This window comes from Anabrus simplex, chromosome 6, assembly GCF_040414725.1.
Source record: "Anabrus simplex isolate iqAnaSimp1 chromosome 6, ASM4041472v1, whole genome shotgun sequence".
Lineage (NCBI taxonomy): Eukaryota > Metazoa > Arthropoda > Insecta > Orthoptera > Tettigoniidae > Anabrus > Anabrus simplex.
Genome location: NC_090270.1, coordinates 312,273,922 through 312,300,278, shown reverse-complemented (window position 1 = coordinate 312,300,278; position 26,357 = coordinate 312,273,922). Strand labels below are relative to the sequence as shown.

Sequence of the window (26,357 nt, the reverse complement as noted above, 5' to 3'; positions counted from 1 at the left end):
AATTCACCCGCGAAGCGATCTGATTGGCTAATTTCAGCAACTGATGAAATGATAACGATGTAATATATGGAATTATTCCTTTCAAACTGTGTATCAGTATGACCAACCCTCTAACGCTCATATGCCCTGGTTCACGTTGTTTCAGACCTCCCTGTATAGTTTAAGAATATATGTTTCTTTGTATACACATAACTCAGACCTGCGTTTAATATTTATTACAAGGTATTTATTTCACTTTTTACAGTTTCGTGATTAGGATTCTTCCCTTGCCTACTGCATGGCATAATGCTCAGTTTACGAAATGAGCGCAGAATGTATACTACATATTTCCTTACTGTTCTTGATGGTAACAGGACCTTGGCATGTATGGTTGCCGGATTTTGTTGACATTCAAACTTAAGGAACTAAATATTTCTGTTCGTTGTTTTCGATGTATTTATTATGATAAATTAAGCCTCTTTGGACCGGGTATTTTTATCACTCGTTTTAATCCAATTCAACGATATGTTGGATCTCTTTATCCCTGTGTGGAACAATGGTAGAGTGTTAGCCCCCAGATCCGGGTTCAAATCTAGTATGGGTAATCGAAATGTTTTTTCTTGGAAGAAAAACGTTAATTCGGCACTCCATGCAGTACGATGCCGGCACGTAAAGCATATTTGTTTACAGATTTGTTGTTTAGCTGGAAAGATGTATTTTAAAATATTAAAAATGCCTGGACTCATCATTATTAACGAATTCGTTTCCCGAAGTTAAAGGAAAGTCAAGAATATTGTCTACTTGGTACGTAAGACAAACAATCTCATGGTGCGTATAGGCCATTTAGCCCCTGGCCTGCCAAGACGACAGTTGTCCAACCAGATAACTTGCACATGCTGGAGTGACTTTCGCGACCGAGTCCATAACATCTCTCATCAGTCATCTCAATTGCTCTCATGAGACTATGAGTGCAGAATAAAAATGCATGTCCTGGCCAGGAATCGAAGTTAGCGCTCCAAAAACTTTGTACCCCAACACCTCGAGGCTGACGACGAAATGTATCAGAGAAACATTTTTTTGTTTGTTCTTGTTTCGGGTTGAACCGTGTTGCTTTTCTCTACATTCCGTACAGTCTACCGACGTTTCGAATACACACCAGTGTGATTGTTGCCTGGGAGAGTAGGGGTATATCAGTCACCTTGACAAAGAATACTGCAATGTATTCGAAATGTCGGCTAACTGTACGGAATGTACAGGAAACATCTTGGAAGCTTCTCTTCTAAGACAGAGAAAAGTTTCCTAAATACTTAATTCTTAAATCTCTGAAACGAACAAGCAAGCTGTAGTGAGGAGTGGATACGGAAGTTTGAAAGAATCGCTAGGTTTGTCATTCATGTGAGGCCATTTTCGTCAATAAGCTGGCAATTTTGTACCCGTTCTAAGTATTTTATGGAGGAAGTATCTTCTCCCTCCGAAAGTCGTTCTTGGACGTAATTCCGAATTCCGTTTTCCTAACGATCTCATAAATGAATAGTCGTATTTTTGAGTGCGCTGTTTACGAGGGCCTTATTTCCGAAGAGGTTTTCCCGAAAACCAATATTATCGGTTTCTGAAATGCAAAATTAAAAAAAAAACTTCACGAATTTAATCTTTAACTTGTAACTATAAAATATGTTTATTGAATCAATTGTTCTCGTGTAAGTAAGTTACGCTAGTTACATAAATTGTTAGAAATTTCAAATTAAATACTTTGAATTGAAAGCTTGCTATGCTGGCGGAACCGAAAGTGCCCCCACGTTACCCGATTAATTTGCTGAACCAGTAAGAGTCCACGATGCATAACCAACATCGGATCAACAGCTTCTCTAACTCTCAACAAGAGTTCTTGGTAAAGAACTTCTCAGTTTGAATTCCTGCCTACAAGAACTTCAGAGGGAGCAAGGAGACACGGAAACTAGGTTTAGGAATTTGCAAATGGGGCTGACTGTGTAGATACAACTGAAAAAAGAAGTGGCTTCACCAGCAAGCCACCATTTGGAATATCATCCTTCAATGTCCCATGTACAGTACACGGAAGAAGGTCGCTGCTTGAAATATCTGCGAAGGTTAAGGCGTCACTGTCCGGTTCCATGGATAGCTGTTTGCCGTGCTGGCCTTTAGCGCAGGGGTTCCGGGTTCAATTCCCGGCCGGGTCGGGGATTTTAACCTTCACTGGTTAATTCCGATGGCTCGGGGACTGGATGTGTATGCTATATTGAGCATTAGAATTCATCCTAGGTAAGGTCCCATCCTCATAGATGCACAGGTCGCCTATACGGCGTCAGCTCGAAACACCTGAATCAGGCCTCTTCGGAGGCTACACAACATTATTATTATTATTATTATTATTATTATTATTATTATTATTATTATTATTATTATTATTATTGCATCAATTTACCGCCTTAATTTAGATATCATCGGGCGAGTTAGCCATGTGGTCAGGAGCGCGCGGCTGTGAGCTTGCATCCGGGAGATAGTGGGTTCGAATCCCGCTGTCGGCAGCCCTGAAGATAGTTTTCCGTGGTTTTCCATTTTCACACCAGGAAAATGCTGGGGCTATACCTTAATTAAGGCCACGGCCGCTTCCTTCCAACTCCTAGGCCTTTCCTATACCATCGTCCCCATATGACCTATCTGTGTCGGTGCGACGTAAAGCCCCTAGCAAAAAAATATTGAAATCACTTGAAAAGTTATAAACATAATTAATTCATTCATTTGCGAAGTATTTTATTTGTTAAATAATGGTTTTCGAAATTAATTAATTCGAAAAAAAAGGTCTCTTTGGAAGTTTTCTAAACAAGTCCTCCGGAATACGGGTGTTGGAAGAATAATAATTCGGAACTTCTACTTAATGAGAGCACTTGGGAAGTCGTTTTCGGAAATAACGAACAGGAACGTGCAAAATAAGTGATTATTTAGATATTGTTATGTTCTACTTAAATGTACTTCGGTTATCATTGGGGAATCAGGTTTCAGTGTTACACATCTCTTCATAGAGTAACCTACTGTAGAAGCAAAAAGTTTTCGATTGATAAAATTCACAATCTCACTGACGGGTTCCTAAAAATCTTAGAACCGAGCTCGATAGCTGCAGTCGCTTAAGTGCGGCCAGTATCCAGTAATCGGGAGATCGTGGGTTCGAGCCCCACTGTCGACAGCCTTGAAGATGGTTTTCCGTGGTTTCCCATTTTCACACCAGGCAAATGCCGGGGCTGTACCATAATTAAGGCCACGGCCGCTTCCTTCCAACTCCTAGGCATTTCTTATCCCATCGTCGCCATAAGACCTATCTGTGTCAGTGCGACGTAAAGCATAAAAAAAAAAAAAAAAAAAAGAAAAAAAAATCTTAGACTGGACATTTTGAAGTCAGATTCCACCATCATATTTGGAAGTCTCCCGCCGCACTTTTCTTCAATTTCTGATACTAAACACAACGTTCTTCCTTTCACTTAATTTTTCACGTGGTCTTTATCCATAATCGGCTGCAAGGTTCATGTTTATGTGCAAGTAGAGGGCAAGGAGAAGTGATCGCCAGAGGGCAAGGATGGCAGGTGATGAGACAGAGGACTTTCTTACGTTTGTCTGTAAAGAATGAGGGTAGCCATAAAATGAGGCAGTTCCCGTCTTGCGCCCCACCTGCGAGTACGGGTTATGAGCGGGATTCCCCGTTGCCCTGGCGGCGGCAGCGACGGCAGCCGCGGCGCTTACAGCTTGACACGATGCGTAGGGGCCTTGCACCGGTGGTAGCGTCCAGGCTCCGCTGAAAAACAAATCACATCTTATGGGTACAATACATATTGAATAAACTAACAATATTATTATGGACGTAATATCTTCTAAGATTTTACCGTGTGAAGGAGACAAGCTGCAAGGGATCTTTAGGTTCACACGGAAAAAGCTCAGAAGATCATCATGTCAATAGCTCAAGTTTAAAAGAATGGACCAGTTTACACAGAAACAAAAGTTTGGAAGAAAAAAATTGCAAGGGATAAAGTTTCTCCCTTGAGAACACAATTCACACGGCAAAAATCTCAAAAGATACCATGTCTATTAAACTGGACAGAGGAAGCATCAGTAATAATAATGTTATTAGTTTGTTACGCCCCACTATATAATTTTGTCCTGCAGAAGTTCTTTTACTACCGAGCTCGATAGCTGAAGTCGCTTAAGTGCGGCCAGTATCCAGTATTCGGGAGATAGTAGGTTCAAACCCCACTGTCGGCAGCCCTGAAAATGGTTTTCCGTGGTTTCCCATTTTCACACCAGGCAAATGCTGGGGCTGTACCTTAATTAAGGCCACGGCCGCTTCCTTCCCACTCCTAGCCCTTCCCTGTCCCATCGTCGCCATAAGACCTATCTGTGTCGGTGCGACGTAAAACAACTAGCAAAAAAAAAAAAAAAAAAAAAAAAGTTCTTTTACTTGCCAGTGAACTACCGAGACGAAGCTGACAAATTTCAGAACGATTAAAAAGCGGGTTTTATTTAGTTTAATACACTACTATTCAATCTTTAGGATTGATACAAAATATTATTTAATAGTACACATGTTTCGACCCTTTGGATCATCATCAGTACTTAACTAATAAGGCAATAGCATTAAAATAGTTGATAAAATCTCCTTAGAAAATTATAGTTTATCACTATAGGCCTAATCTTCTGTTGTAAGATAATGTTCTTGCTTTTCTCCTGTTAAAATACACTGACTGACAGTGACAATGCAACACCAAGGAGGAGTGGTTCGAAAGGGATGAAAGTTGGGGAAAAAACAGAGTCGGCACGGAAGAATAATTGATGGTTATTTCAAACCGATATGCAGGTTACACAATGCGCACGGCATCGACTGAGTAGGATGTAGGACCACCGCGAGCGGCGATGCACGCAGAAACACGTCGAGGTACAGAGTCAATAAGAGTGCGGATGGTGTCCTGAGGGATGGTTCCCCATTCTCTGTCAACCATTTGCCACAGTTGGTCGTCCGTACGAGGCTGGGGCAGAGTTTGCAAACGGCGTCCAATGAGATCCCACACGTGTTCGATTGGTGAGAGATCCGGAGAGTACGCTGGCCACGGAAGCATCTGTACACCTCGTAGAGCCTGTTGGGAGATGCGAGCAGTGTGTGGGCGGGCATTATCCTGCTGAAACAGAGCATTGGGCAGCCCCTGAAGGTACGGGAGTGCCACCGGCCGCAGCACATGCTGCACGTAGCGGTGGGCATTTAACGTGCCTTGAATACGCACTAGAGGTGACGTGGAATCATACGCAATAGCGCCCCAAACCATGATGCCGCGTTGTCTAGCGGTAGGGCGCTCCACAGTTACTGCCGGATTTGACCTTTCTCCACGCCGACGCCACACGCGTCTGCGGTGACTATCACTGACAGAACAGAAGCGTGACTCATCGGAGAACACGACGTTCCGCCATTCCCTCATCCAAGTCGCTCTAGCCCGGCACCATGCCAGGCGTGCACGTCTATGCTGTGGAGTCAATGGTAGTCTTCTGAGCAGACGCCGGGAGTGCAGGCCTCCTTCAACCAATCGACAGGAAATTGTTCTGGTCGATATTGGAACAGCCAGGGTGTCTTGCACATGCTGAAGAATGGCGGTTGACGTGGCGTGCGGGGCTGCCACCGCTTGGCGGCGGATGCGCCGATCCTCGCGTGCTGACGTCACTCGGGCTGCGCCTGGACCCCTCGCACGTGCCACATGTCCCTGCGCCAACCATCTTCGCCACAGGCGCTGCACCGTGGACACATCCCTATTGGTATCGGCTGCGATTTGACGAAGCGACCAACCTGCCCTTCTCAGCCCGATCACCATACCCCTCGTAAAGTCGTCTGTCTGCTGGAAATGCCTCCGTTGACGGCGGCCTGGCATTCTTAGCTATACACGTATCCTGTGGCACACAACAACACGTTCTACAATGACTGTCGGCTGAGAAATCACGGTACGAAGTGGGCCATTCGCCAACGCCGTGTCCCATTTATCGTTCGCTACGTGCGCAGCACAGCGGCGCATTTCACATCATGAGCATACCTCAGTGACGTCAGTCTACCCTGCAATTGGCATAAAGTTCTGACCACTCCTTCTTGGTGTTGCATTTGCTCTGTCAGTCAGTGTACATTGAATGAATTTAAAATCGTTCATCAAAACTTAAGCGTGGGATTGCTTAGATTGTTGTGATAAATATTACCGAAATCTGATGGTGGAAGTTGATTTTCTTTGTGTGTCTACTGTTCTCAATGCTACTTCACTACATAGCCGTGGTCCGCATTTGGGGACAGCACAAACGCCCAGTCCCCGTGTCAAGGGATTTAACCATCTTCAGGTCTGCCGACAGTGGGGTTCGAACCTATTATCTCAGGAATGAAAGCTGATAGATACGTGATACAAACCGCTCAGGCACTTGATTAGTAGATATCGTAAAAATTATCAAATTGAAAAGTCAAAAGTGGCTAGGACATATCTTTAGAATATTATTTTGAATAAACTTGACAAAACCCTATGGCACTACAGCCCTTGAAGGGCCTTGGCCTACCAAGCGACCGCTGCTCAGCCCACAGGCCTGCAGATTACGAGGTGTCGTGTGGTCAGCACGACGAATCCTCTCGGCCGTTATTATTGGCTTTCTAGACCGGGCTGCTTTCTCACCGTCAGATAGCTCCTCCATTCTAATCACCTAGGCTGAGTGGACCTCGAACCAGCCCTCAGGTTCAGGTAAAAATCCCTGACCTGGCCGGGAATCGAACCCGGGGCCTCCGGCTAAGAGGCAGACACGCTACCCCCACACCATGGAGCCGGCTGAACTTGACAAAGCTTACAATACATCTACTTTTACGTATGAAATTACATTTAGAAATCACTAGAAATGGAGTACTTACAACCAAAAAGATACAAACGTAAAACACTAATTTATATAATATCGAAACGATATTGAAGCTACAATAAATTCCTTCAAACTTCACTTCTAAACTATTATGATAATGAGTTCTACAATAGATTACATTAGTTACATAAAAGATTCCTAAGGATACTTTCAGTGTGTACAGACACACTTAATTAATCAAAGATTATCTCGGGCCGACTGCTAATTCAGGTAGTGTAAAACATTATTTTCTACAATTCCAACATGGATACATAAGTGCCACCAACATAAATTTGCACATTGTCAAGCTCTTGTTAATGTCCTCGGGTGCCAACAATGAATTGTAAAGGCTTCTGACAGTGAATGGATTTTAACACTTTTTGGCATTGTTTGACGAATTTGATTACCTCTATACAGTATATCAAGTATCTCTCTTGTTTTACACAAAATAATAATAATAATAATAATAATAATAATAATAATAATAATAATAATAATAATAGAAACAATGAAAGAATACTGGAAGAAAAGGAAAGAACAACTAAGGAGGAACAATTGAAATTGTAACGTGGTCCTTAGAAGGCCGGAACGCAATAATAATAATAATAATAATAATAATAATAATAATAATAATAATAATAATAATAATAATAATAATAATAATAATAATAATGTCAATCATGCATGTATATCCACTACAAAACTTAGCCAATTAATTTTGAATACTATAAATTGGCTTTATTTCTTATGAGCATATTATATATTGAAATAAACGAAATATGCAAATATGCCAGAATCCACCCTAGTTATTATGCAAGACATGAACAGGGTCACCAGTGAAGGTTTTGGCAACTATTATAAAAAAGTGCTGAAATGAGCAAAACCTAAGTGTATAGTTGTTGATTCATAAAGAGATGGCTTTGATATAAATATGACAATTATGTCAGATCCTTACCTTTCAAACATAATAACAGATTTTCAATAGCATGTCATGATAGCCAACAGGATTGTCTTGATATTTGACTCCCCATGTTTTATGAATTATAGAACAGTTGAATTGCCAGACACATTTTTATTGAATTGCAGAGTCTCATGACATAGGGCTCCAGGAATGCAGATTTACACCATGTGGTAAACCTCAAAGGTGACATAGATACACTATAATCTATACGTTTATAAAAGAATGACCAAAAAGGACTTTGTCCAGTCCGTCCAGCCATTCCACTGGTCCAATTTACTTCTTTTACAAAGGAAATTCTCTCCATATTTACCTGCAGATGAGCCATCAAGCACTGATAGGTCTCTACGTTAGGTCAACTTTGAGTGATCCTAAAATCAAATATTGTATGTATCCACTGTATGTCCAAGTAGCTCTGGAACGCAGGGAGGAATTTCAACTAAACTTGGTACACATATCACTTAATATCTACAAAAAAGCTAACTGTGGGGGTAAGACACCACTAGCGGCGGGGTTGGGGAAGGGGTGACCTGTAAGAATAATTGAAAATGACCAATATTAGAGTCAAATCCATAGTTTTCGGGGTCAGTGAAACGGATAGTGACACTCCAGATGCTGTTTAAATCCAGGTGCAACCCTCACCGGCATAGCAGGTGAGAAGGTGTGAAAAAGAAAATGTCCAAAATGACCGAGATTAGTCCTGAATCCACAGTTTTCAGGGTTGCAAGACTGATTGGCGGCAGTTTCAATGACAGCTGGAATCGTAAGGGAAATTAGCAATAGACACCAGATGCACCAAGTTGGAAAGGATCTACCATACCTGTAAGAGCATCTATACATCCAAGTGCCTCTCTAAGAACCTTAAACTGCAACATTACAATTCAGTAGTAAGACCGTCCGTACTGTACGCCTCTGACTGTCTTCTAACGAACAGAAAAGGTCCACTGTGGAAGCTAGAGCTCAAGGAACAAAAAATACTAAGGAAGATTTTAGGACCAATAAGAGAAGGGGATGGTATTTACAGGATAAGGTACAACAATGAGATCTATGACCATCAAGAAGACATAGTTACATCCATGAGGAAGAGGCGATTGACTTTCTATGGGCATTTGACTCGTATGAGTACTTACAGACTTATCAGCAAGATCTTTACCACTACAGGCAGAGGGAAAGCGTCCAAATATAAATAGATCACCACAGTGAAGTCCCACTTAGAACAGCTGGAGATTTCAGAACAAACCATACAGGATCGTGTATTATTCCGGCAGTTGACCTTTCAAGGTGTCTTTCCAGAGTTTCTCACCAGCAGACAGAGTACAGGCAGCACCCGACCGAAGTGAACCGAGGAAAGGAAACAAGCACACAGCCAGAAGATGAAAGCTTTCTGGGCGAAGAAAAAACAGAATTTCCATACAAGGAGTCTAAACGAGCCCCGTGGTCCTCAGTAGGCCCAAACGACAAGAAGAAGAAGAAGAAGAAGAAGAAGAAGAAGTGGGATGCGTAAATACACCCAGTTCTCACTTATTTGTATTATTACCTGAAAGTATCAGCTACTTCCCAGACAATCAGAGCTGCCACATAAAACCAAAGAATCTAAAACTAATTCTTAAAATTGAACATATAAGAATACCAATAAAACTTCGTAAAACATCACAACAAAAACTCTACAGATAATCACTTCACAGTAATTAACAGGTAATAGAAATCTTGAACGTTCAAAAAAGTACCTGGGAAGCAATTAATAACAATCTATAAAATTAAAAGCAAGTTTGCTTTTTTAAAAATACAAATCTACGTGCCTCTACTGAACAACACCAAAATTTACACCAAGGCTCATGGGGCACTCTGATGTATTGTAGAAGTAATTATATTATCACTTTAAAATTTTAACTCCATGCCACAAGGGGGCTCAAGACAAAACAACAACTCCTTTAAAATGACAAAATATTGAAGTTGTCGTAGAAGGATCGGAAAAGGTTCTTTTTACACCTATCACTGCGAGAAGCAATATTCGATAAGTCCTGGAGGCCCCCACCCCCAAAAGCCAAACAACATTTGACAGCCTTGAAATCAACATTTTCTGAGATATTTCCGAAAATCTCCCAGCTTTTGGAAACTGATCAAGGAGTGGTCAGCCTTAACCATTATAATGCCAGCTCAAGATGGCCTATTCAACTTCTCTAGCTCTGTAAGAGGCAGTACCCAAAAAATTAGTAGGGCTAACTTTAACAACTGGGCATTTTGCGATACCATCATTCGACGTCCTCAAAAAAACCGCTTCTTTATGTCTTCTAGGCCTGCTGTGATAGCTTACTTTATGGCTGTATTTTCCTCTATAATACAATCTACCAATTCATTCTTTGGACAATTAACCCCAGTGGAGATTATGGTTTTAAGAGGAAGCACAAATTCCATGAATGAGTATGGAATGATTCCTTTCAGGTACAGATTTCTTGCTTCAATCATATGTACCACAATTTTGCATTCGTCTTCGCTTCTTCATTCTAAAACTATGCCTTTATTACATATTGTCCTGATTCTCTTTATTCCAACCTCTAGAGAATTTGATTTAGTCATACATTGCAGCAATTGGAAAGTCTGTTCTGAATCTTTCACCTGAACTTCATCGTTAGGGGAAATCATAACTACATGCTTAATAGTAGATATTGTCGCTGGTTTATGAGATTGTACTACATGAGCATAATGAAACTTTCGCAATGACTGTAAACAAGGTTCAAGGACAATTGCTGAAAGTAGCAGGGATTTATTTGGAAACTCCAGGTTTCTCTCCTAGTCATTTTTATGCAGCGTGCTCCAGACTTGGAACTCAGAATAATTCATACATTTACGCTTCTTATAGTGTGACATATAATATGTCGAAGATGTATAAGTTGATAAAAATTAATTTAATATGCAGGAAGAGGTTTGTTTTATTGAATCTCACTACTTACTGCAAATAACACCCGGCTCACATTCCACAGCCCCTTGATCATTTTTGATCATATAAAGCAATCGTTTATATCATTCATATCAGTTGCTGTACATATCTATTCAAATCAACATCAGTATGGCGTTGTACAAATATTTTGAAGTGATTAAAATTATTGGTGATGGTAACTATTTATTTTGTTCAGTTTCTTATTGTTTATATGAAAATGAACATTATGAAATTTGTTCAAATTGTGTTACCAATGTGATCAAGAATTGGCGTCAATATAAGGATTTTCTTATTGGTTATGAATCCTATGGACAACATACACCTCATAGGATATGAACTTCATGTTTATGATCCGTATTGAATTGTAATCACAGATTACTATCAAATTAATGTCGCACTGGTCCACCCTTCAACTCTACAACATGCAGTATTCCAAACTACAGTAACCAGGGAACAGCCCTGGCCGGGGCCGGCCATCTTCAGCCCCAATGCAAAACATTCAACAACCAAACAAACGCACATGCACACAATTGACACAAAACAAATGAAACAAATATACACAAATCGACATCAAAAATCTAGGATGAAACTATGTGTAAATTAGAAACAACCACGCTCCAAAATCCCGCATCCCCAGCATGCTCATCATCGAGACTCCTTAAGGATACTTAGAGGATCGAAACAGACTTTCAACGTATTAGGTCGTGTTACGTACATGTAGTACGTGTTGAAGAGATGTTAGGTACAGAACAAAAATGGCCAGCCGGACACCAGTGGGATCCGAACTCACAACCTCCCGATTTCGCGTCGAAATTGACATGCCCCACAACGGGCGACTTAAACGCACTCTACAGTGTGCTAGCAGCAGTGCCAGACCTGTAGCTCAGATCCTTTCAAACAGAACAAAGATGGCCTAGGCCACCATAGCTCAATTGGTAGAGCAACCGACGCGAAATCGGGAGGTTGTGGGTTCGGATCCCACTGGTGTCCGGCTGGCCATTTTTGTTCTGTACTTAACATCTCTTCAACACGTACAAGTCTGTTTCGATTACAATGCGGTCGTCAAAATTCAATATTCATACTTAGAGAATCTTTCACTGTGTACAGACACTTCATTAATCAAAGATTATCTCATGCCGAACGTTTTACAAAAATTAATAGCTGCCTCTGTGGATCAGTGGTAGAGTGTCGGCCTCCGGATCCCAAGATAGCGGGTTCAAACACGGCAGAGGTAGTGGGATTTTTGAAGGGCGGAAGAAAAAGTCCATTCGATACTCCATGTCGTACGATGTCGGCATGTAAAAGATCTCTGGTGACACATTTGGTGTTTACCAGACAAAATTCATTAAAATCTCAGCCATAGACGCCCAAGAGAGTTTCCGTTTACTCGGTCTGCATCTAGTGGGCCTAGAGTAAAACGGAACGTCGAAATTGACGAGCAGACAGCCAGATGGCATCAATTTGAAATATCTGCACACGGTAGCTGAGGCCATACGATTATTATTATTACAAAAATTAATAACCATCAAAGCTCTGTAGAAGCTGATACCCCAGGAGACATACAGTAAAGACCAGTTGGAGAACCTAAATTAAGGTGGTTCGAGTCAGTGTAGGAAACTCAAGGGTATAAAGAACTGAAGAAGAAAGACCCAAGATGTGACTTTTGAAAAGGGCTTTCTTAAAGAGGCCAAGAATCATCATGGACTGTAATACCAGAATAATAGGCCTAATAATAATAATAATAATAATAATAATAATAATAATAATAATAATCAACCATTAATCACCAACTGTGGAATAATTTCCCAAGTAGACAAATTCAAATATCTAGGTGAAATTATTCAGCCAGCAGGGTTAAATCAGGAAGCTAACAAAGAAAGAACTGCTAAACTGCAAAGGGCTTACAAAATCACATGGAACAGATACAACAAAAGATGTATATAAAAAAATGCAAAATTACGACACTACAATACAGTCATCAAACCAGAGGCACTTTATGCATCTGAAACACTGATCATTGGCGGCAGGTCACAAATGAAAAGCATTGAGAAACAAGAGAGGAAAATTCTCAGAAAAATCCTAGGACCAAAGTTCGAAAATGGAATTTGGATGAAAAAGAAACCACACGAAATTTTTCAATTCACAGAAAAAATCACAGATACCATCAGAAAGAGACGACTAAAATTCTACGGACACCTACACAGAATGGATAACAACAGGCTGACAAAGAAAATTCTAAATCTAGCTCTAACCCTGAAAATCCGCAACAATTGGTTAGCAGAAATTCATGAAGATCTACAAGAAATGGGTATTGAGGACGAAACCATTCAAGATAGAATGAAATTTAGAAGCTTAGTAAACAAACATAAATTTGCAGAGAAACCAACAAGAAAAAATACAGGCTGGACAGAAACACGCAGAAAGGAACACAGTGAAAAAATGAAGCAATATTGGGAAGAAAAGAAGAAGAAACATTGTGCAAAATAAGTTCAAACGCGCTCCACAGCTGGGCACAACGAATCAAATAATAATAATAATAATAATAATAATAATAATAATAATAATATTTGATTTACGTCCCACTAAATAATTTTACACCGACCTCGATAGCTGCAGTCGCTTAAGTATGGCGAGTATCCAGTATTCGGTTCGAGCCCCACTGTCGGCAGCCCTGAAGGTGGTTTTCCGTGGTTTCCCCATTTTCACACCAGGCAAATGGTAGGGCTGTACCTTAATTTAGGCCACGGCCGCTTTCTTCCCACTCCTAGCCCCTTCCTGTCCCATCGTCGCCATAAGACCTGTCTGTATCGATGCGAGGTAAAACAACTTGTAAAAATAATCAAATACTTTTACGGGTTTCGGAAACGCTGAGGTGCCGGAATTTTGCCCTGTAGGATTTCATTTAAGTGCCAATGTATCTACCGACACCGACACGAGGCTGACGTATTTGAGCACTTTTAAATACCACCGGACTGAGCCAGGATCGAACCTGCCAAGTTGGCGTCAGAAAGCCAGTGCCTCAACTGTCTGAGCCACTCAGCCCGCTGGGAGAAGAAGGAGGAGAAGAATAAAGGACATTTCGAAAGAAGTCAAGGTTCATAGGGGAAGGTGATTATTTCCGAAATGTCAGCTGATCAACAAGTCAAGCAAAAGTATTAAAATGTCCAGCATATAAATATCATTAAGACAGAGAGGTACCTGTGGTCGTAACGTGAGTATGGCGGTGGGTAACTGGGCGGGTTGCCAAACAGGTTGCGGGTACCCAGGGGCAGCTGATGGTGATGGGCGTGGTGCGCTCCGGCGAACAGACCGTTAGTATACGGCGCTGCCGTGCGGTACGGTCGCTTCATTCGTCTTCGGCGTCGGAAGTTTCCATTTTCGAACATGTCATCGTACTGGGGATCTGTAAACACAACAAAGCACACCAGGGGTTCTTCTGAAATGAAATGGAGAGAGTTTTACACACTGGACTCTTCATTATTAACGGCTGGTTGGTTCAAGTAACACTATTTCGAAAATATATCTTAATGTTAGGTTTTGTAGATACGGAACTAACAGTGAACGACCCTTGGCGTTGATGTTAAATGATATTATAAATTTTAAAACGTGATTTATTATTACTTATTTTTGTTATTGCAGTCCGATCGCAGCTCCCCGCGTCACTGTTGACTGACTTCCAGGTATACGAAATCTCCGACGACCTCCAGGTTCTCCAAGCATTCCGTAAAATGGATTAAACTATGCAAATTCATTACCTGTAGCTTGGTCTTTTTCTCCAGACCATAATCAAGACTAGTGTTTTTTCATACTTGATCAGTTAGACAGTAGAATAAAATTATAATAGTTGACAGAAGAAATGTTCAAAATGCAACAACCAAGATAGAAAGAAGGAATTTGATTAAATGTGCAACTCTTGCAACATGCGACCAATAATCTACTCTTGTTAGCCGTTGGGCCAGGCTAACCATGATTTAATAATACGGTTATTGGCTTTACGTCTCACTAACTACCCTTTTACGGTTTTCGGAGACGAGGTGCCGGAATTTTGTGCCGCAGGAGTTTTTTAACACGGTATGCCTGCCCGAGGCGGTAAAGCCGTGCTCGGTTCACCCGGAAGGACGTGGGTTCGATTCCCCGTCAGGAAGTTGAAACATTTAAGAAACGAGATTTCCACTTCTGGAGGTGCAAACTGCCTTGAGATTCACTCAGCCTATATAAAAAATGAGTACCAGGTTAATTCCTGGGGGCAAAGGCTGTCGGGCGTAGGACTAACCACTCTACCCCATGAAGTGCCGAGGTTACGGATAAGGGAAGCCTTTACCTTACACCCCTCCAAGGGCCTTCATGGCGTGTACGGAGACGACATTGCTTTGCTTTACGAGTTCTTTAAATTGCCAGTAAATCTACCGACACGAGGCTGTCGTATTTGAGCACCTCCAAATTCCTCCGGACTGAGCCAGGATCGAACCTGCCAAGCTGGGATCAGAAGGCCAGCGCCTCAATCGTCTGAGACACTCAGCCCGGTTAGCCGTGATTTAGCATGATTTTGTAAGTGATGACTGCACTCAATGATTGTCTGAAATGGGTCGATGACCTAGATGTTAGGCCCCTTTAAACAACAAGCAACAAGCAGCATTGTCTAGAAACTCTCCCTACTGAGCGAGTTTGCCGTACGATTACGGTCGCGTAGCTGTGATCTTGCATTCGGGAGGTGGTGGGTTCGAATTCCACCGTCGGCGAAAAGCGTCGATGTGTTAGTGCGAAGTTAAATCAATAACAAAATATAAAACACAAAAAATACAACATTCTCCCTAATTGAATATCAGATCTGAATCTGCTGTAAGCTCAGTAAGAAGGGTAATAAAATCTAGCTCGATTTACTAATATACAGTACACTCAACTCCCTTCCGATTTACCGTGATCGGATCAACTGCGTTGCGGCTTAACCGCGATTTCAAAAACATTGAAAATGCACGAGTGTTATTAGTTACACTAACACAGAATTACAAATGGTCGGGATAATATTACCAGGATGGTGGTCTCATCACCGAAAAGCTTGTTTTGAGAAACTTGAGACGCAAAATAAAGTGTTTCTCGGTACAAAAGCAGAAAACCATGACTGATTATTTTCAGGAACAGTAAAGTTAAATAGCCTGAATATTTTTTTGCTTTATTAGTTTCAATGAAAAGTGCTGTTTTTTTTCATTTATTATTAATTTTGGTCAGTGCTAGTTTTACTGAAACGTATCGGGTAAGTTAATAAACAACAATACAATAGTATCATTTATTATCCTTTTAACTGTACTTTCAGTACGCCTGTACTATTTTTAACTTTTTGCGAGTTAACCGCGATTTTACTTATTCGGGAAGCCTTAACCCTACATTACCCCTTTTAATCGGGAGTTGAGTGTACTTTGATTTCCTTAGATTTTCACTTGAAATTTTGTTTTGTCATTCATATTATGGGTTCAGAAAATCCCTGGCTACTAATCGGTACACTGTCCGGCTCTATGGCTAAATGGTTAGCGTGATGGCCTTTGATCCAAAGGGTCCCAGGTTCGATACCCGGCCGAGTCGGGGATTTTAACCTTCATTGGTTAACTCCTATGGCTCGGAGGCAGTGTATGTGTAACGTCTTCAGAATTAGAATTCATCCTAAGTTGGGCCCATCCTCATAGGTGCGCAGGTCGCCTGCACCAGGCCTCTTCGGATACCACGCGCCATTATTAATTTATCGGTATACTTGTGGAGATGAAGAATAACTGATAACCTGCGTTGTTGTGAGAAAACTACTCTGCAAATGACGAATATTTGGAAAAGACGTCAGGCAAAGAATAGAAAATCATTCAACTCCCCTCACAACTAGGTAACCAGCCATGCGCTCCACGCCGGGTGCTATACAGATCACAGCTCAGCGAGAATTTCTAAGCATTTTGCCAAAAAGCAGAAACTCTGCCTTTTGCGCATGCGTGCCCAACTTTTCCGGTGTGCTACGGAAACAACAGCCAAGACAGCACTTCACAGAGATTCGTTGGACCACAGAGGGGCAGCACTGCTCACACTTGCATTTCGACCGAAATGAGAACGTGGCAGGTGGCACCCTCTTGACTCAGCGGTAGTATTTAAGAAGGGATCGCTCAAAGCAAACGGGAAAACAAAATACTGTAGAGGAAGCCACCAGCCGTTCCCGCCAGGTCCTTAATACTGACAACTTGCCTATTTCATAGCCACATTTGTAAATCGATGAATTTTAAAAATTGTGCTTTTTATGTTGTTAAAATAAGGACATGGTATTGTGATTTCCTTTAATTAAAAATGTCCACTTTATAAATTTCACTGTAGTAATGTAACATGTAATCTTGCAATACGGCGTTGCTGGTTTTGTTTCAATGCTTTTGATAACATTGAGAAGTTATGTTTTTGCGCGCTCACACCAAGTGCTTCTGATTTCGTGAATTTTTTGTCATTGCAGGTGTTATTATGTGTTTATGAGGAATGTGTATATGTGTTTGCTTCTTTGTTCAATAATAAAAACTCAGTGGAGAGCCTCTTGAAAGCCGCATATGTTTATAAATATTTTTATTTATTGGAGAGGGGATGGGTTACAGCACACAACTGATTTTCAGCACGAGCCGCCACTGTGGCCATGTCTTAGATATCTGTCCTTTCGGTGATAATCTCACAAATAGCCGCGTCATGAAGTAAGGGATATGACTGCCAGTGCCCTCAAGCACAATGTACAGTTCATGAGATGGTCCATGCTTTGTCTGTAGACGGATGAATTGATACGCTGACTATTCCTTCTGGTCAAACGTTATTGAAACCAGCCAGCTTAGCAGTCTTGAAGAATGGTTGCTGGTGACATGACAGGACACTGTACGCACAGAGATATCTCTACAATATGAACACAACACCAATCTTGTGATACTTATAAATTTAAATTGCTGCTAACAATTCATATAGCACGCAATACTGAAAACATGCTTGTTCTTATTTAAGCAGACTAGCATGTGCCCGCGGCTTCACCCGCGTTTATTAATTCAGCCGTTAGTTTTAAAATATGTATTTAAAAGCAAAATAGAACATATTTTATTAATACACACCGTTTTTACATAGGTAAACTGGTTGAAATACAGTAATTTTATTTTTAATGGCTGTTGCCGCGACTTCGAATGCGTTGAGTTCTCTTTTTGACTTATCAAGCTTCCTTGTCAACTTTTTGGCTTTGCGTATTCGTATTAATCTCATTGGAAAATACCTTATATTCAATGTCTGGTGTACGATTTCCTTGGGCTAAAACAACAACGCCAGTGGCATCCCTTCCTCGTGAACATGAGACGTATAGCTGCCCATGGGTAAAGCAATCCTTAGTTAAATCTATGACAACTTTGCTCAACGTTTGCCCTTGTGGCTTGTTGATTGTCATGTAATCGGTCCGTACTTGTATGGCGTGTCAAGAGAACAAGGCGAAACTCTTTACCTTTCGCAGAGAACTTTGCTCCGCATCTTCAGAAGGAAAATCTTGACTGTTCACGAGGAAATCTTTTACAATAATGAGGATTTGAATTTAAGAATATTTTACTGTTGGAGAATTGTAGTGGTACGCTCGTTCGTCACCAGGTGGCTCGCTGTATGCTGGCACAGCGCTCCAAGCGGGAGCTGACGACAACATTCAGCACCAATATGACGTAACCCATAGCTTGGAATGAACCAACTGGTGATGACGTAATCGGATTGCGGAGAAATTTTAAACATCTTTATTGCATACATACTTCCACATCAAAATAAAAAATAGATATTTTGTATGCCTCTGTAGTGTAATGGTAAGTGTGATTAGGTGTTTCCCCCCTCCGGAGATCCGGGTTCGATTCCCGGCTCTGCCACGAAATTTGAAAATTAGTACGAGGGCTGGAACGGGGTTCACTCAGCCTCGGAAGGTCAACTGAGTAGAGGTGGGTTCGATTCCCACCTCAGCCATCCTCGAAGTGTTTTTCCGTGGTTTACCACTTCTCCTCCAGGCAAATGCCGGGATGGTACTGTTCCATTACGTTACAATTGACGTCAGTTGATATGAAGATAAATCGGAAGAAAAATGGCGCAGATCAGCTTCAAGCGTTGAGAATGCACGGAATAACCTTTTATGACAAGTTGATCGCAATTAGGAGGCATTGTCTGGCGAGAAGGAAAGAAAACTCTATGAGAAATGAACCATTGTATGTAAAAATAAATTGAAAAACGTTCTATTATTATCTACTTTGGCGAAAAGATTACACCAGAAACAAACTGTAAATTGTGATTACCTAACCAGAAGAACAGCTATTATAATCAATACAACCATACTAGAATCCGTACGAGGGAAGAATCCAATAACAAACTACTGAAAACTACGTAAAAACGGCAGGGAAGCACGTATAATACATTTCAAGTACTGTGCTGAAGAAGAGGTGTCGGAATACGGCATTCGTAAATAAGGCCTATACTAACTTAATAAGCGGCCAGATTTCCTCAAATAATACGAATAACCCATCTATAAGATTCAAAGAACATTATTTAGGCAATATATTTCACCAAGAAAGAACCAATTTATAAAGATATAATTAACTCTGAGCATTATCTATAGAGAATAAGAAGCATAAATACAATTAGTCAATGTCCTTGGAAGAGCTTTGTATACGGAAAATTAAGATGTATTCTGTGAAATTGACAATGTCTTTTCGTTACATGGAAATTGGACACGAAATGGAGCTAGCGTAAAGCGATGGAGGAAGGCTGACCAGATCATCGTAAGCTCAAGCCCGGCGACTTGGAGAGATCCAGCATGACGTAATCCAGCACAAGGCTAGACGTTCCGAGATGCCGTGAGGAGGAAGAAGAAACCAACATCGGACATAAAATGGCTTGAGATAAGTAACATTTTCAAGAAATTTAACTATAAAATTACTTCATTTAGTGTAGTATAATTGTAGAAATGCTGAAGTGCCAAAAATATAACCTGTTTGTGCCAATATGTGAATTCTAAGGCACATGCCGGAGAAAATAACCAGAGATACGTATTATTTATGTGTAGTAATATACTGCCGTGCTCATAAGTTGATCTGAGGTTAATGTGAGCAGTATCGGGAAGCGGATAATGATGTTTTTGAACCTATATGCTTAAGAGAACGTCGTATATCAAACTAGGCGAGGCTAAGATAAGAAAGTGAAGTGTATAATAATAAACCTAGGCTACCCAATGACCAGATCGACTAACTAGGCCAATATCGGTCATATTTACGAAGAATTGGAATAAATAGTAGCAGCTTGCGGTGTTATGAATAGATATTGAGGTAAAAGAAGTGTTTTACTGCGACGTAGTAGTCATTATGGAGAAGTTGAGTAAAGATATTGATTGTATGCGGAGGAATCGCAGTAATTAGAAGCGTGAATAATAATATGTTGTTGGTGTTTTGAAATGTTGAATAGTTATTGTGTAAAAAACGATTGAATGAAAGAGGCGCGAATTTATGCATAGCTACGGTTATGTTGTGATTGAGAATGAGGCAAGCAATGGAATTAAGGTCTAGATACGTGAATATTAAGCATAGCAGTGAGGTTAGATGGTCGATTGTTCGAACTTAAATGAAATATGGAGACAGGTTGATCGTAATTTACATGTGTTTGAAGTGCATATGGGAAAGGGATATAGTCGCCTAGTAATATATTTGTCACTACGGTATTGGAGCACGCTTTAACCTGAAAATGGTAAAATTAGTAGGCAGTAGGAGTCATTTTAATTGAAAATGCACATAATATTTAATTGATCTGTACGATTTTGGCAGGTTATGACGATTGATGAACATGGATATGGCACTCGTAAATGAAGATTTTTGATTTTATTTTGGCACACATTTTTTAAAATATAAGGATGTTGGAATTGATATTAATATGGTTAGGATTAATTTCTTTTAATTACTTAGGATGGCATTTTGAAGCCATAGTTGGAAAGGAGTTACTTATCTCATGCCACAGACAAGTCAATACGTATTTCCAAACCAATCCCAAAGAAGACTCCAAATAGACATAAAGGAAAGAAAGAAAGACCACTCCCTCCTTTAATAAAGAATTAACCTTATTTGTCCCCATGATGAAATAAAATCATGAAATGTGGTCGTATAACAAAATAATAATTAATGCCCAAACGAATTAATGAAACCTACCCAATTTTAATTGTATTAATTCAAGAATTTGATTTGTCAAGAATGATAATGTGTTATATTTGAGTTTATTTTCCTCTATTACCAGAGATTGATATTATTTTATTATTTATAGTATTGGCATGCTAATAAATTAGTTTTAAGGTTATTTAAGCGTTTATTTTCCAAGGTAGAGATAGGAAGATTAGTTATAAGATAATGTATAGACTAGTATTTCGGAGTCATGGTATATTTAGAGGCTCATATTGATTTTACGATAGGATTTCGGAGAAAATGAGTAACTTATTGAACAAATACACCCTCTTCAACGGAACTTGCGAAGGTAGATAGTATTATTGAATATATATAGATGTTTTTACCCTGAGATACTGACTAAACATTGACATGCAACCACTGCGCTTGATCTGTATATCCGTCCCCGATTTCGTATAGTTAATTAGTAGCATTTAAGAGGAAATATAGCGCGGGCAACAACATATTAAATTAGTACTACAACATGAGGCAAATTGAGAGGAAGTACAGCGCGATGGTTATACCTATATTTTTATCGGTCCAACGTGGAACTTGATAAGAATTAGGACTAGGATGCCAGTATAGGTCACATTACCTAACTTAAGGCCACGGCCGCTTCCTTCCCCCTTCCTTGTCTATCCCTTCGAATCTTTCCAACCCTCAAAAAGGCTCCTGTTAAGCATAGCAGGTGAGGCTGCCTGGGCGAAGTACTGCTCATCCTCCCCAGTTTCATCTCCCGACCCGAAGTCTCAGAATCCAGGACACTGCCCATGAGGTGGTAGAGGTCCGAGGGGAAAACCGACCCTGGAGGGTAAACAGATTAAGAAAGAACTAGTGTTTGAAGAATATCAGGGTTATCAAATCAATGATGGCAAGAGAAGTGAATTATTGAAAGGAGAAAATTGTGATGTGGATATTTTCGAAGAGGAAAATTTCACTTTCTTCAAGTATAGACCCTTAATATCCATTGACATGGACAGTAGTTTCTCGATGTTTCGCGACGTACTGTCCGAACACCATCGATGCTCCACACCTGAGAACCTGGAGTTAGCTATTGTGATATACTGCAAAGCCACCTGAGGTAAGGTTTCTGAATTTCAATTTCTGTAACCCGTGCATGGTTAAGACAAACATGATTCTAGTTATACGGATTTCAATTTCTTTCTCCAGGATGTCCATCACGGGTTCGCTGATTTCATTTTCTTTGCTACTGGTTTTACGTCGCACCGACACAGATTGGTCTTACGGCGACGATGGGCCAGGAAAGGCCTAGGAGTTGGAAGGAAGCGGCCGTGGCCTTAATTAAGGTACATCTCCAGCATTTGTATGGTGTGAAAATGGGAAACCACGGAAAACCATCTTCAGGGTTGCCGACAGTTAGATTCGAACCCACTGTCTCCCGGATGCAAGCTCACAGCCGCGCGCCCCAAACCGCACGGTCAGCTCACCCGGTTGATTTCATTTTAGGTGGAAAAATATTTCAATCGAAATTCTGCAAGTAGTTTTTTAACAAACACGGATTTAAAAAAATATGTTCGTAAGAAATATAGAGTGTGATTCAGCAGCCCCTTCCCATATCGTTTGCTGCAGCCCAACTAACGTGCGCGTGGTTATAGGGGCGCTGTTCCCCTGCAGACGTACTGTTTGGTACTGATGTTCAGTGAGCACATTTTGTACACGATTCTGAACCCTGGCGAAGTGTTATATCATCCGTTCGCAAAACATGACGTCTTGAAATCATTCAGCAACATCCTTTTACCATGAAACTCTGTTGATGTGTCGTGCTGGGTGTAACGAAGAAGGGAATCAATGCATAACACCAGGTAACAGTGCAGTAAAATGTCTTAAACACCACCGAACCGGATGGCGTATGTACGCTGCTCTCGTCGTGCTGCCAGCGTGTTTCCAGCAGTGTAGCGTAGTATATGTGGTTAGGCGTTCGCCTAGCAGTCGACGGAATGTGCCAGTGGCGGCTCGAATCCTGCATGGTTCGAATATTTTTGCATCGGAATGATGTTTGACTACGTAAACACAGGCCCACGTTTGCCACATTCAATCAGTAGAATGACGCTGTTATTCATATTGTGCACTGACCGACTCGTTAGCCGAATGGTGAGCGTACTGGTGTTCAGTTCAGAGGGTTCCGGGTTCGATTCCCGGCCGGGTCGGGGATTTTTTGCTATTTGTTTTACGTCGCACCGACACAGATGTGTCTTATGGCGACGATGGGATAGGAAAGGCCTAGGAATTGGAAGGTAGCGGCCGTGGCCTTAATTAAGGTAAAGCCCCAGCATTTGCCTGGTGTGAAAATGGGAAATCACGGAAAACCATCTTCAGGGCTGCCGACAGTGGGGTTCGAATCCACTATCTCCCGATTACTGGATAGGTCGGGGATTTTAACCTTCATTGGTTAATTCCATTGGCCCGGGGCCTGGGTGTTTGTGCTGTCCCCAACATACCTGCAACTCACACACCACACATAAGACTATCCTCCACTACATTAACACGCAGTTACCTACTCATGGCAGATGCCGCCCACTCTCATCGGAGGGTCTGCCTTACAAGGGCTGCACTCGGCTAGAAATAGCCAAACAAAAGTATTATTATCTTGCGCATTGCGCATACTCCGCTGGTTACGGCATGAATGTACTGTAATCTTTGCTGTCATTCGACATGTCTTCCACCCACAGAGGGATACCTTTACATGCTCCTCATTTATGGGGAAGCAAGACAAAAGGAGTGCAAGGCATTACGACTATACCAGGAACGGTATCCCGACAGGCGACACCCGGCTGCTTGAAAGACGCCTAAGGACAACAGGCGTGATTGCTAACCAGCTAGGCCCGTTACATCGGGTGAAACAGAAGAGGCCATTATGTAGGCAGCTCGTAATAATCCACACATCAGTAAAAGGGCGACTACACGACAGGTGAATACCAGCAAGCCGTCCGTCTGGCGAATACTGCATGAAGATACATTTCACCCATACCATTTTGAGCTACACCGAGATCTCCATGGCAAGGATTTCGAAGCTCGAATGTAGTTCTGTCTGTGGCTATTAGGCAGGCTGGACATTGAAGCAGCATTCTTATCGCATATCTTGTTCTCGGAGGAATCGCGCTTCCACAATAATGGGAACGTCAATCGCCACAATATGCACTATTGGAGTCCGGACAGTTCTCACTGGGTGCGACAGGCGAGTGAATGTTTTGTGTGGAATCTTGGGGGATCGCCTGATTAGACCATATTTCTTTGAGGGCCATTGGACGTGCCCACGCTACCTGCACTTTCTGCGTAAGGAACTCCCACTGCTGCTGGAGGATGTGCCCTTGCACCGTCGTTTGACGATGTGGGTGCAACAGGATGGAGCTCCACCACTTTCGACTTTGCCCGTTCGTAACCACCTGAACGAGGAACTGCCAGGTAAGTTGATTGGACGAGGAGGCCCTGTTTCCTGGCCCACAAGATCACCGAATTTAACGCCATTAGACTCCTTGTGGGAACATTTGAAGAACGCCGTTTACACTCAAGCGCCGGAAAACCCTGACCAGCTACGGCAACTCATCGCGGACGCCTGTCGAGTAATTACACCTGGAATGCTTCAGCGCGCAAGACGATCTATTGGACACCGGGCCCGAATGTGGATAAACCAAAACGGTCATCACATCGAACATTTTCTGCGATAAAACATCAGGGCAGTTGTGTTCCTATTATTTCCTATCTGTATATGTCCGGCCTGCTAACTAATCGGCACTTCTTAGGGCCACAAACACATTAATTCACACACAATTTACATGAAAGCGGGTATTGAACTTATATTGCGTGCGGTACGTATTGAAGAAATATTTCGGAAATTTGTAATCTTTGCCCGGGACTCGAACCTTTTACCTTTCATGCAATCCCGCTCCGTCACGACTTGACCAACTACACTACGTTTCCCTACAGCGCACTGGACAGCTTATAACATGTATTAGGTGTACTGCGGTCACAATATCAATTTAGTGTTTCGCCGGTGTGTCAGGTTCATATGATTTAGAAGGCACACGCATATCTTCCGGTGTTTAACACGAGTATAACTTTACTGCGTCCTATCATGGTGAGGCGGTAAATACCTAGATATCCGCTTGTGTTGTCTGAGCGTACCGGCGGGTCAGGTTTTTTCAGGACGGAATGAACATTGTGGGTTACATAAAACTACATTGGAAAGGGCGGCTGAATCACGCTGTATAATATATGAAAGCAGTATTTCACTCATGTAATTTTGCACTGTATTTTGCATACCAGCAGAATTTTGGAGTTTTAAACATAATATTCCTTAATTGAAAATATAATTAAAACTAAAATGAGGAATTTATTTGCATCAAATTTTTACTTTCTTTTGGCCAGTTCTTATAGGTCTTGTTTAGGCAATTTGTAAATCTTCAAATTCCGAGCCCTAGTTATGGGTTAATGGGAATACATCTTACTCACCTAGCGTCCAGTAATTGCCCTTGCGCTCTCCACCACCCTCTCGTGGTACTTTCACGAAACATTCGTTGAGGGACAGATTGTGACGAATGGAATTCTGCCACCCCTTCTTGTTCCGTTCAAAATATGGAAACTTGGACGTGATGTAGGCATAGATCTCGGAGAGTGTGGCCCGCTTGTGCGCGCTGTTCTGGATGGCCATGGCGATCAGGGCCACGTAAGAGAACGGTGGCTTCGTGTTCGGATCTGATGCTGGCGACGTCGTGCTTGTCGAACTGGGAGTTGCGTTGCTCGATGTCGTACTGACAGAACTACAGACAAATACAATACATCGTATTATACCAATTAAAAACATTTTTACAAATACATAAGACATTCCTACCATTCTAAGCCACTTGATCATTAATAATAATAATAATAATAATAATAATAATAATAATAATAATAATAATTTCATGCTTTGGGGTTACACTTTCAGACTCAGATCGCCAAAGTCCTGAGCCCTATCCTTGGATATACCAGATATTTGAAATCTTGCACGAATACTGAAAGTGTTTGCAGTTTGCCTGGATGGGGACAGTTGAGTACGGTTCAGCTAACATCTCATTCTTCGGTCACTTCAATTCTTGAAAAATTCCTCTCAAGGATACCTGACTTTTCTTAAAATTCTAACCTATTCTCAATGTACTCAATGAAAATCTATTGAGGTACCTACCGGGACCAAACTTATGTGGTGTGACTTTTCTAGTTTTCGTAGAATTAGACGGTCATTCTATAAGTTCTGATAGGCTGGTGATATGCAACACTTTCGAACAATAATTGAGTTAGGTAGCCTCATCCCAGCTCTTCCTGTTCGGGAGGTTTATTAAATTTTATGTTAATCTTCCTCTTCTTCTTCATCTGCTTA

At 41.4% G+C, this 26,357-nt stretch overlaps 1 protein-coding gene across 4 annotated transcripts in view; it reads right to left on the bottom strand.

Moving 5' to 3' along the window:
* Positions 1–26,357, bottom strand: part of LOC136875999 (forkhead box protein L2) — a 407,368-nt gene that overhangs the window by 18,630 nt on the left and 362,381 nt on the right. For 3 of the 4 annotated variants that reach the window (XM_068228124.1, XM_068228125.1, XM_068228127.1), the window contains 3 exons: positions 25,454–25,761; positions 13,977–14,181; positions 3,598–3,781 (listed from right to left, as the gene is read on the bottom strand). In XM_068228124.1, the coding sequence (XP_068084225.1) occupies positions 3,598–3,781; positions 13,977–14,181; positions 25,454–25,761 (697 nt within the window). The remainder of the gene's footprint in view (positions 1–3,597; positions 3,782–13,976; positions 14,182–25,453; positions 25,762–26,357) is intronic. The other variant, XM_068228126.1, reaches the window with a different exon arrangement.